This window comes from Montipora foliosa, chromosome 11, assembly GCF_036669935.1.
Source record: "Montipora foliosa isolate CH-2021 chromosome 11, ASM3666993v2, whole genome shotgun sequence".
NCBI classification, from domain to species: Eukaryota; Metazoa; Cnidaria; class Anthozoa; order Scleractinia; family Acroporidae; genus Montipora; species Montipora foliosa.
The window spans coordinates 7,391,617-7,404,116 of record NC_090879.1 but is presented as its reverse complement, the minus strand read 5'-3'; the positions used below and the strand labels follow the sequence as shown (position 1 = coordinate 7,404,116).

The 12,500-nt window shown below is 39.2% G+C and overlaps 2 protein-coding genes across 3 annotated transcripts in view; one reads left to right on the top strand and one right to left on the bottom strand.

Moving 5' to 3' along the window:
- Positions 1-1,155: 1,155 nt before the first annotated feature.
- On the bottom strand, positions 1,156-4,113 carry LOC137976630 (uncharacterized). The gene has a single exon (XM_068824003.1). The coding sequence runs from the start codon at positions 4,111-4,113 to the stop codon at positions 1,156-1,158; it is 2,958 nt and encodes a 985-aa protein (XP_068680104.1).
- A 5,360-nt stretch (positions 4,114-9,473) lies between these two features.
- The window catches only part of LOC137976504 (serine-rich adhesin for platelets-like), a 33,624-nt gene continuing 30,597 nt past the window's right edge, over positions 9,474-12,500 (top strand). For both annotated transcript variants that reach the window (XM_068823872.1, XM_068823873.1), the window contains exons 1-2: positions 9,474-9,595; positions 10,249-10,345. In XM_068823872.1, coding sequence (XP_068679973.1) covers positions 9,561-9,595; positions 10,249-10,345 — 132 coding nt within the window. In that variant the 5' untranslated portion in view covers positions 9,474-9,560. The remainder of the gene's footprint in view (positions 9,596-10,248; positions 10,346-12,500) is intronic.

Sequence of the window (12,500 nt, the reverse complement as noted above, 5' to 3'; positions counted from 1 at the left end):
AACTCATTGAAGTTTCTATGCAAATTCATTACTTTTTGTTTACAGTGAATTTAACGACGCGGAGGAATGTGATTACCGAATCTGTTTATAGTGATTGCAAAGAACTTTGTGATGAGTATTCCAAGAATTAAGATCGATAATCCTCTATTCATAAAAGATATCATTCTTTCACTTGTTTGTTAGTGTGCTTGTGCTTTTTTTTCCAGAAAAAAGAGAGAGAAAAAAATCCTTGTTCTATAACCCTGGTCTATAAGTATCCGAGGTCTTAGGTCTCGCAAAAGAAAAGCAGTTGAAGAATGTAAAAGTGAATTCTCGGTTTTCACATGACGTCCCGACCGCCATGTTGGTGCCCCTAAACAAAGAAAAGGCGGCCATGTTGGTGCCCCGACCAAATCCTCCGGGAATTTAACTCTATTATTATGCAAACGCTTCCTTTTGTTTTCGTTGAAAAACACGGCTGTTGATCACGTGAGTGAAAACCAGCAATAGCGAAGCCAGGAGTCACCTAAAACGAAAAAAGCAACAACGATAAAAAAAAAAAAAACGGTAAATGAGAAAAGAAAAAACCAAACACCCAAGAAAAGGAGGGAACAAGATAAATGGAAAAAGATGGAAAGAAAAGGAGAAATGGAAACGGATCAATGAAAAGCGAAATTACACAGCGCTTATTGACCAGGGAAGGCACGGGATATCAAGTAGGTAAAATGAAAATGGAAGGATAAGAATTGCACGAAGGTTCAACCCTTTTCCTTTTTACGTTAATGAAGGCTGCATGCACTTTAATAGTCATGGGTAGGTGGGTAGTGACAAGAATAATTCATTTACTGAGAAATAACAAGTTTATGCTATTTATTTATTTATTTATTTATTTATTTATTTATTTATTTATACCTTGGTTCACTGTCCGCATGCCATATCTGCTAAAAACAAATTTCCTTAAGTCATTCGTTACCAGGAGAAAAGAATTGCGTACTTTAAAATGTTGTTGTTTATGGATTGAACAAAATAAGATCACTTTATTATAATAGCATATGGCCAAAAGTATGGATCATCAAGTTCGTTGGTTCATTCGTTTGATCGTTCTTTCGTTCATTCGTTGTATTTTGTTATACCGAAGTTCATTGAAGTGCCTACATTGTACATGCATTAGGGGGGTTAAGCATTTGGGGGACTCTCAGGTGGCTCCCCGGCTACCGGTTCGTCTCCTTTTTCGCAGTAATACCCTCTCAACATCGAAACAGAATCGGTGGGAGGCTTTGAAGGGCACGCAACACAAGCTCTATCTTTCCATTCCTTTCTGTAGGTGTTTCCAGTGCAACATCTGGAAGGCGCTTCATCTCTTTGATACCCCAATATCCGCCTTCTGTTGCTATGAAGGAACCTAAGCTTCACCTTTGCAATGCAAAGTAGATTTGTGGCAGGATTCGGGGCATTCCAGGTTACATCAGCATCTCCCGCCTCCATTGAATAGCTTAGTTTCCATGTCGAAAGGATTGTGGGCATGATACTCTTCGTGAGTGGAGGCACCCTTGTGTTGGTGTCGCACATTCTTGGTAGATTGTTGCACAGACTATAAGGGTTGGCGATGTCTTTTCCTTCTGGACATCTGTCAAAACCCAGGCTGTATATGGTATTGTATGTACTATCTTCAAGGGGCAGGTTGTACACGACATCGGATTTTGCGGAAAAAGCGCTGCTGGCCACGGATGTTAAATGGATTCGGGTTTTTGAATATTCTCTCTCACTTCCTGTTTTATATTCCTTCAGTGGAAGGTACACTTTGAAACTTTCCACAAATGGTGCCAAAAATTCATCCTTCGTTAACCAGTTGTACTTTCGCAACCATGCTCTGTCTGCCGGAAGCCGAAAAGTAACAGGTTGTCCTTTTGATAAAGCTGGCAGATTAATAAAGCCTTGATCACCAGGGAATTGAGGACGCGTCGGTATGTACACAAATCGTTCTTCTAAATCGTATGTAACGTCGGGATCATAGGCGATTAGGTTGTCTAAGGTATCTTCGCTGAAAAATCCAGTCGATTGACAGGCATCTATTATATTGCCTTGATTCAGATATCGCAATTTATCACAATACAACAACGCCTGCGACTGAAGCCGATATTGAGTCATGAAGAATCCTAACATAAGCTTACTTGCATCTAGGAGATCATTCTTCACCGTTATAGACTGCGATAACTTCATGGCGACCTGGCCACGCATAACACGAGCTAGGGCGTCAACTAGTTCAAACTGAAAATCAAATATGTTTTCTCGGAGGGTGCCAAATTCAGCGAGGGTTCCTTCCAGTTTTTCACATAAAAGCATCCCTCCTACCACCCCCTGACTTACGGCAGCCGCAACACCTTGTGCTCCAAAAAGCAATTCGCAAGTCGACTCTTTAAAGGCAGCCCACAAAGCGTCATTCTTAGCAAGGCGTGACCTTTGAACCTTGGGTGTGTAGTCTCCATACGCTTTGACAAACTTATCTGCATCAATTCCGATTTTGTCGACCTCGTTTTTCTTAATAGCTTCCACCATCTTATCAAGTTTTTTAATCTGATTCGCGTTATTCATGAAGTCTTTAGCCAAAGATGAAGTGTCTGCGTACACTTTATGTAGATTGGCCATTAGAGCAGAACCTCTTGCGAGCTCTTGTATGGCCCTGGCGACCTCTGCCGTTTGCTCGTACACCTCCCCAGCCTCAACCCCGCTAAAAATTACCTTCGCAGGATTCATCTGCTGGGCAATTTTGAGTTTTAAAATGGCGCTTTCTTCTATAACTTGGGCCGCCTGAGTAACCAGTAAGGCAGTCATAGCAGCCTTTATGTCTTTTTCAACTTTCTCTGACAATGTGCCTGCATCTGTGCCAAATTTTGTCAGTTTGTCCGAGAGGAATGTAACGTCGGCATCCGCAATACCTTGATCGTATTTTGCAAGACCATAGAAATACTTAGAAATACCTTTTACGGCCGCGCGCAGATTGTCATCGAGTTTTCGAATGTGACCCAAAAGTTCGATGTGATTCAAGGCATTCGATTTAAGTTCAATCATCTTTGCTTGGTTAGTTTTGGAATAGAGTCGCAAATTACGCGTTCCCGTAGGATTCAGGCGATCGTTTTCCACGTTCTTTAAAGATTGATACATTATATGAATGCCTCCAACGTCACACATATCTTCCGCTTGGATCTCATTGCAGGCCAAGGAAACAAAACCCAGCGAGTTCTCCCGCTCTTGTACTAAGGACATGGCGCTTTTTAAGTTGGAGAAGGCATTTACACTGACTGCCTTCTCAAAAAAGTCTTTCCAGTAAAACGTGCTGGCATATGCCATAATCAAGTTTGCCATGTTCTCTATTTCCTCCAGATTTGTTTGCAAAACGGCCTTTTCTGGTTGGGCAAGGGAATTACTACAAAAGCTCTGCGCTATAAAATCACTGATCTTGTACCAAAGCAAGGCCCCCATCATTGGAATCGCTTTTCCCACGTCACACTGGTCTTTTTCTGTACAAGCATCCTTTGCATTTGTGCCCTCTTTGTCTCCATAAGGATAAGGTGTCTCGGCTCCAGTGCACTGTTTTATGTTGTTGCAAATTTTGTTTGTGGAGAAGGTGAATTTATCTTGCTTGGCCAGATCCTCTTTTATTCGAGAGCACAAGGTATCTATGGGTATCGCGAGATTGGTCGGCTTTTTCTGAGGAGGAGATAACAATACTTTGATGCAGCGATAATCGTAAGAGGCTCTTAAAGTCCTCAAGATGAAGCCAAGCCCGCGTGTTACGTAATTTGCCTTCAGTTTCTTACTATCGAAGAACTTCGTGACAATGGGTTCTTCTGGTTCTTTAAAAAGTTCCCTAAGCGTTTTCCTGTCTGTTTCCACTGTAGATACATCAAGGTTATCGATTCCTTTAAGGTTAGCTGGAACAGTCGTCATTACTGCAATCAGATCCTCTACGTTTTTCGTTGTTATTTCTTTCTTGATATCTTCGAGCTTCCCAAGGTAAGAATTTCTTGCCATAAGAACCTCATATAATTTCTTTGCCCATTTCTTATCTTTTTCTTTGGCACGTACTCCGAGGAGCATCAAACCAAGGAAGAAAACACATTTCATGGCTACCATTCTGGTCGAGTAGCTCTTCCAAGAGCTTTCGTCCAATCACCAAGGCTTCTTTTGACGGTTGTCTACAAGTGACATAAGAACGACGACATTATTAAACGCGAATTTAAAACATTAAAGTACAGAATTATGGAAGTCAAAAAATGTCTACACACCAAAACGATGATCAATTAACCCATTGAAAATTTCGTTTGTGTTATTCATAATCTCTGAAGGGCATTCCTATCAAAGTCTATCTTTTCAACACTCAAAATTCTTTAAAACCTTTACTGCAGGTGGGAAAATGACCAAGTCGTTCAGATCCCGCCTTGGTTCATTATTGTTTTCCCAGCTAGCTACTGGATACCATTAAGTAGTACCATGATGACGACATATACAGGGGCACCCAACGACCAATTTGTTGTAAATTGTATTATTATACCCCAGTTAATGAAAATAAATGTTATTAAGGCATTTTCAGATGTTTTTCAGTGTTGCTGGGAAAACATTATCTGTTCCTTTTTCCCAGCAAGACACATAAGAAATTTCCCAGCCAGCTAGATAAAATTGGTTGGTTTCCCAGCCAGCTGATCAAATTTATTTCCCAGCCAGGAATTCCGCGCGCTTTCAAATCCCTCGATCCAAAACGACGGAACAAAAGCGACAAAACCGGGACAAAACAGGTTTTTTCCGCAAGCGCAATCACTCTGACCTGCCGTCGTATGTTTGTGACTAATCTCTGGGAGAGGGAAGGAGTCCTTTTTTTTTTTTTTTTTTTCAGTCGTCCTCAGTCTTCAGAGTTTCTACAGCCAGCTCGGGTTGAAATGCTAGAAAAAGTCAGTAATTCCCAGGCAAAACCTCTCTCAATAGCAAAATTTCCCAGCCAGCTAATCGAAACACCTGTATTTTTGCCAGCCAGCAAGATTCCTCTCGGAACAGATAATGTGAGGAACAGATTCGTTGGGTGCCCCTGCATATAGAGTATTTTCACATGACGTCACGGCGGCCATGTTGGAGGGAAGACCTTAGACAGCAATGACCAGAACCAGTTGCTGACCAGCGGTTTTCGTTAAAACAATGGTTTGCCAGGGGGTGCTCAGTCTCGCGGGCTCAGAAAATCTGGTTGTGGTCTTTGTTATTTAAGGTTTTTCATGTTGGAGAAGTGAAACAAAGAAACAGCGGCCATGTTGGAGCAGCGAAGTATTCTTTTGGGAATTGAACTCTATTTTTATGAAAGTTCTTCCTTTTGTGTTAGTATGCAAATATGGCTGCTGGTCACATGACCGAAAACACTCTATTTCAGCATTACCTTGCAACCCAACTGACTTGAAGTGGACAACGAACAAAATTCGACAAAGCGATTTTCAATTGAGTATCGTAGTAAAAACCCAAATCAAGGCAATTAACAACAGACGCAAACAGTGCAACAAACCAACCAGAATTTGAGGCAATGTGCGCTTGTAAATTGCAATCATCGCGACAAGTGAGTGTGATGTAACGAAAGTCGTTCTTTCTGACTTGTTGTAAAACTTGTAGGGTGCGGGAATAGCGCAGTGGTGAGAGCACTCGCCTCCCGCCAATGTGGCCTGGGTTCGATTCCCAGACTCGGCGTCATGTGTGAATTGAGTTTGTTGGTTCTCTACTCTGCTCGGAGAGATTTTTCTCCGGGTACTCCGGTTTCCCCTCTCCTCAAAAACCAACATTTGATTTGCGTTAATTTGTTGATTTCAGTTTACAATGTCCCCAATTAGTGCTACAGCGCTAGAAGACTAGATAATAATAGTGATAATAATAATAATAATAATTATTGTTCAGTGCCAATAAGGACGTACCGCGAAAAGAGTAACAAAATTATTGAATTTTTCCGTTCACCGTATATGGTAGTAGATTCCTACAAATTCCTACGGATTCCTGCAATGATGTCATATTTTTCCTGCAAGGATAAACACGTGGTTACCAAGGCAGTTTTCCGAACAATGGCGGAAAGCGAGGAAAGTTTGTCTTTGGTTGACAAATGTTTGTGAAGTGCGGTTTAGAGGTGACTTGGAGAAATGATCGAACTAACTAGACAATTTAAGTAATTCTCTCTTTATCATGACACCCACGACCTCTGAGCTATGAAGTCACTCAGTTGAGAGTCGGTCAATTTGTTGGCCTGAATATTTGTGAAGGGTCTGATACTTGTCCTTCTGCTGTTGTCAATAGTTAGCGCGGGCTTAATTAATAGTAGCTTTGGCTAATAAACTGGAAAAAGCAACCTGTAAATAATCATTCAACAAAAATAAAGCTACATTACTTATATAATTGTCTTATTACTGTAGGATTCCTGCAGCCCCGCGTGGATTCGAGAAAATTCCTACGAGTGCGTGGATTCCTGCAAATTCCTACAAGCGCCATAATCGTTTTTGTTAAGTGACATTGATCGTCAAGGTATTGTCAGTCAAAGCTCAGTTTTTCCGCGTAACTCGTGAATATGACAAAAATGAGAAGAAACGGTCTTTCGTTTCCTGCTAGAACAAATTTCTGAAAATTGTCGAATTTTATCCTGGAGATCAAAAAGAAACAATTCAATCTTCTTCATGTTGAAAATCGTACAACAGGGATAGCCGAAAAAATACAGCTCTTACTAACATAATCGTAACTATTACTGTCTGATTGGTTATCAACAGCCCTGATTTCAGCCTTTTAATCCTGTTAAAATAGGACATTTTTCAAAAATCCTACCGAAAATTAAGACTGAGCGTTTAATTACTGTATTTTTAAATTCATGTTTGTTTTATTATATTTAGTGATCTTTTAAAGAGATTATCTAACACATAATTTTTAATTTTTTATATTTCTGATTTTGATTAAAAGGAACCTCCACTTCAACAAAAAATTAACTTTAAATCACAAGAAATAAGCATTACAGTCAAGTCAGTCTAAAATATTTTCAAAGAAAGTGTTAGTATCCGAAATAAATAAGTTTAGAATCGCCTGTTTTTGTTTGCGGGCGCCGCCATCTTGAATAATTGTGACGTGTTACGGTTGATCTATTGTTTTTGTGTCAGAACAATAGGGTAACCATAACACGTCACAATTATTGAAGACTTTATTATTCTGTGAAAATAAGCGATTTTCTTGATATAAAGACGGTTTTAAAAAGAAAAATTTTGAACAAATTTGTTTGTAAACATAATTTCCTTCGGTTTAAACTTATTCTCTAGTAAGAGTGGAGGTTCAGTAACCAATAAAGTGCTATCTCTCGGTTGCTGTTGTGTGCATTTTTTATTTTTTTATCATCAAATTGAAATTTAGGCCATTGATTAAAGTGCACCCCCAAACTTGTTTTCTGTTTCTTTAATTGTCTGAAGTCCCCGTTTATATGAAGAAAGTTGTCCCGCGTAGATGGGTCAGCCGCCTTGGCGGGCCAACTTCTGCCGACCGTCGTTTACATGAGCAAAGTTGTCCCGGTTGACCGAGTCAAATTTAACCCTACTAAATTACTCATTGGTCCTGCTTAATAATTCATAACTTCAATATCTCTCTTTCCTCTAAATTTCTTTTTTTTAAATCACTCACACCGGTCACTGTTTACTTAGATTTAACTTTATTGACAGCAATTTAAGCCACAATGTCCGTTTTAAAGATAGAACGCGGACTTCAATCTCCGTGGAGTTGTCCCGGCTGACCGAGCCAAAGTGTTTACATTAGGAAAAGTTGTCCCGGCTAGGAGGGTGACCCTATCTTCGAAACCCGGGGTGACCCTGCCAGACGGGTTACCCTTTTAGCCGAGCCAATTTTGTGTTTCTCATATAAACGGTTCGCCACGTTTTATGACAAAATGTAGGAAAAGTTGGCCCGCCCAGGGTAGCTCGGGTAAGCGGGGACCCTTCTACCAGGGACAGCTTTCCTCCATATAAACGGAGTCTTAATTAGACGGTTGTACGCGTCATCAAGCGTGCTCTAGTTGTACCATAGGCAGCCCAAGCTCGCGTCACTACAGACAGCCTTTCAGAATTTAAACGCGTTATAAGACTTTGTATGGGAAATCAAATACCGTCGATTATGAAGCATAAAATATGCTCAATTTAACGTTCATTCAATAAAATGAATAAAAATGACGAATCTTCGTCTTAGAACATTGAAAACACGGACTTTCCGAAACGGTAAAATAAGCTCCAAAAGGCACAAGAATACACCAAAGGTGAGTAATTTTTATTCATTTTATTGAATGAACGTTAAATTGAGCATTTTTTAGGCTTCATAATCGACGGTATTTTATTTCCCATACAAAGTCTTATAACGCGTTTAAATTCTCAACGGCTGTCTGTAGTGACGCGAGCTTGGGCTGCCTATGGTTGTACTTGAATCATTTATCTTTTTCCATAGCTATTTTAAAAAATTATCAGATTTGGGACAACTGGAAAATCCTGTCATGGACCTACTATTTGGAAATAGTTGAAGAGAAAATCACTTTGTTTGCCTATTTTTATGAATATTACAGAAATCGTGAAAAATCTACTTCTATCCAAACGCAGCCTCAAAATTAGAGACGCTTGTATGGATTTTTAACTATGTTTTAAGTCCGTTACTTCGTCTCTGTTCGACCTGAAAGCATCAAACTTGGACAAATGACCAATCTCAATGTTGTTGTTCATGTGATGGTGATAGAGAACGTGGTCTGCTGGAAAACGAAAACTGTTTTCTCTTCAAAAGGAAGTAAGACGGCCGGAAATGGGAAATTTAATTTACTGTGAAAAAGTGGAAAGAACTTCTTCTCATCTTCCGCTCTATCTCCTAAACGAAAGCCTTCCTCCCAACTTATTATAAGCTCCGATATAAGTTTATATAGAAGATTTTTTTATCAAATTGACTCAATCAAACCAATCTTTCTAGTCAGGAATTTCATACACACAAGTCCAGTGGATAAAATCAATGTGAAATGATCACACAGGGTTGCCAGGTCGTCTTTTGCGTAATCGGTCAAACTGATCATCAAAATCCGTACTTTCGCTAAAAACGGCAAATACATTTGAACGCGACAACTGGAGGCGAAAATTGAATAACAAATCAGGTCGAGAGAAGAGCGTGGGTACTGGGTACTAGGGTTGCGACAGTGCTGATTGCGCAATGGAAGTCGGATTGGTCGGATTACAAACAGCAATTCGACTATTGTGAGTAAAATAACTAATAATAAAAAAGTGTGACAACAAAATTTGAAAAGGTCAAAATAGGCCAGAATCGTTTTGGCCGGCTAACCATTATAGTTTCCCCGGCCAAACGGATTTCAAAAAGGCCAAATTCGAGTTATTTGTCCGCAAAAAGGCCAAGATCACAAGTTAGTCACGAGGGTTATCACGAGTTGTCCCGCATTGCGTGACATCAGGGCTGTAGGGTGGTTACAAAGTTCCTGGTGCCATCTTGTTTCCGTTCATTTTCCAGGAATATATATTTATCTTACCTTAACAGTTTGCTGATTTAGTAACTAAATGACTGCTCCAACAGCTCCTGGTAGAGCAAGAAGGTAAGACATCACCGCTTCCTTAAATCTACATAAATCCATCCGGAAATAAGTCTTAAACGTTGTTGTACTGATATGTGTCTGATTTGTGTTTTTAATTTTTAAGTTTAATGACAGTTTGCCAACCAAACTGTATTGGGTCAGGAAACGTAATTCCCATACTAGGACTATCCTCCTATAGCTAAACGTTACCGTCAAATACTTGCTGTGGTGTCAACTACAAGACTTGTTTTGAGTTTTCACACACGTTGCTCACATATGCATCACGTGTACGTACATGTACAAGTGGGGTGTCTAGAAAACTAAGACCTAAGACCTAGAAAACTAAGACCCAGATTTTGGGTGTCTAGAAAACTAAGACCAAGAAACTCCTCCTAGAAACTAGGTCTTAGTTTTCTAGGTCTTAGTTCTCTAGGTCTTAGTTTTCTAGGTCTTTGTTTTCTAGGTCTTAGGGGGGAGTTTCTAAGTCTTAGTTTAGTTTTCTAGGTCTTAGGTCTTAGGTCTTAGATCTTAGTTTTCTAGACACCGTACTGCGAGCAATATTAACAACCCCTCTTATAATCCAGAATCACTTTAAAGCACTGTCTGATTCATTGACGATAGACTCCAACAGCAATATCAACTTAATAGTCGGTTCTTTCCATCTTTTGTTTCAGTTTTGAAGGGATTATATTCTTTGTTTATGATCGAGAGGCCGTGACAAAGGAATCAGATCCACCAGAAAATGCCATCGTTTACTTCTATCCACCTTCGGTAATGCTTGAAAGATGTTGTTAAATACATATAATTATTGTGGGAATAACATTATGACACCTTTCCGATGTTTTTATGTGTCTTTTTATTCAAAACAAAGCTAAAAGCACAAAAAATAAGTTGTTGTTATTATTATTATTATTATTATTATTTCCATAAGGTCGCAATAGTAGCAAGTATGATAAATACTGTTGGAAAAAGACAACTTTTTTAAAAGACATGTTTCGACATGCTTATGTCATCATCAGTTTAATGATTTCCTAAGTGTGAACAGTTATAAAGTCTACGGGTAGATGAAAAAATTATTACAACATGACGTAATACAAAAAGCGTGTACTAATTACAGCGTGACACCAAACATCAAGGTGTAAACTAAAACGTGAGAAAAGTGTTGTAATGCTGCAATTGTTTGTTAAGTTCCGGTTTGATCTTATTTATAGAAAAAGCTTCCTCAAGTTTTAAATCAATTGAGTCGCTGGCAGAATCCAGAATACTAAAGCACGAAGGGGAGTATTTGTTGTTACATAAAGGAGATGTGTTGAAATGTTTAAAAATATGCGAGTTTTTATCGCTTTCCGTGTGTTCCACCAGGATAAAGGAACACACGGAAAGCGATAAAAACTCGCATATTTTCTCATGTTTTAGTTTACACCTTGATGTTTGGTGTCACGCTTTAATTAGTACCCGCTTTTGTATTACGTCATGTTGTAATAATTTTTTCATCTACCTGTAGACTTTATAACTGTTCACACTTAGGAACTGGCATTAAACTGATGATGGCATAAGCATGCCGAAACATGTCTTTTTAAAAAGTTGTCTGTTTCCTACAGTATTCTTCTTCTTCTTCTTCTTCTTCTTCTTCTTCTTATTATTATTATTATTATTATTATTGTTATTATTATTATTATTTCGTTCATTCACACGATATGTTGGTAACGTGGTTTGTAAACTAGGCATCAACTGCCACGACCTTTTGTAGTAATAAGGTGCAATCTAGTCCAATTTTCTTCAACGATGTTTTCAAATTTTTGCTGAACGTCCCTAGTTCACCAATGACAATTGGTACGACAATTACTTTTCGGCAGCTCCAGATTTTCCCAATCTCTCTTTTTAATTCTTGGTATTTTTCCATTTTCTCTTGTTCTTTTTCCAGCACTCTTGTACCAAAAGGGCACGCGATATCTATCACATAACATGATCTTTCTTTCTTATCAAGAACAACTGCATCAGGTCTACTACATGTATGCTCAATTTGATGGTCTGTTTGAATTCGGAAGTCCCATAACACCTTTCCTTGATCGTTTTCTATAACTCCTTCAGGATCATGATCATACCACTTGTCTTTGCATGGGATGTTGAATTTGTGACAGAGTTTCCAATGGATAACTTGGCCTACCTTATCATGTCGCCACATTTTATACTCTCTTTGCGCCAATTTCTTACATTCCGCTACAATATGACTTACGGTCTCTTCTCGTTCTCCACATAACCAACACATCGGGGAGACATCCTCTTTATCAATCCTGTTTTTAATGCTATTCGTCCGTAATGCTTTGTCTTGTGCAGCGGTTAGCAGTCCTTCAGTTTCTTTTTTTAGTATTCCCATTTTTAACCACCTCCAGGATTCTGGGTCCCTTACTTGTTCTGTAGCTGTTTCAAATTGCCCATGTAATGCTTTGTTCTTGTATTTAGACATTCTCTCTTCAGACACTTCTATTTTTGTAGGCCCCTCCTCCAGAATATTTTCATCCGATACGAAACGAAGTAATCTTTCCTTACTTTCTCCAATGTATCTAAACAGACTGCCCACTTCAATGTTCACACAGTCTTCTGCACTTAGTAATCCACTCCTTCCCGCTGCTCTTTTCAGATACAGTCTATCTACGTCGGCTTGCGGATGGAAGGCTCTGTTTATTGTCAGCAACTTCCTGGTTTTGCGATCCAATTTCCTCAGTTCATCTCTAGTCCACTCGACAATTCCTGCACTATATCTGATTATTGAGACAGCTCTTGAGTTCATTGCATTTACCACATTTCCACCATTTAACTTTGACTTATTTTATTATCCATCTGAAGTATTCCTTACATGTGTACATATCACTTCTTTCATGGCTGCATGTTTTAAATCGTCTGCTTCTAGTACTCCAAGGTATTT

Bases quoted from the DNA above. Each gene is read 5' to 3' on its own strand.
- LOC137976630 (XM_068824003.1), bottom strand. From the start codon at position 4,113: ATGGTAGCCATGAAATGTGTTTTCTTCCTTGGTTTGATGCTCCTCGGA.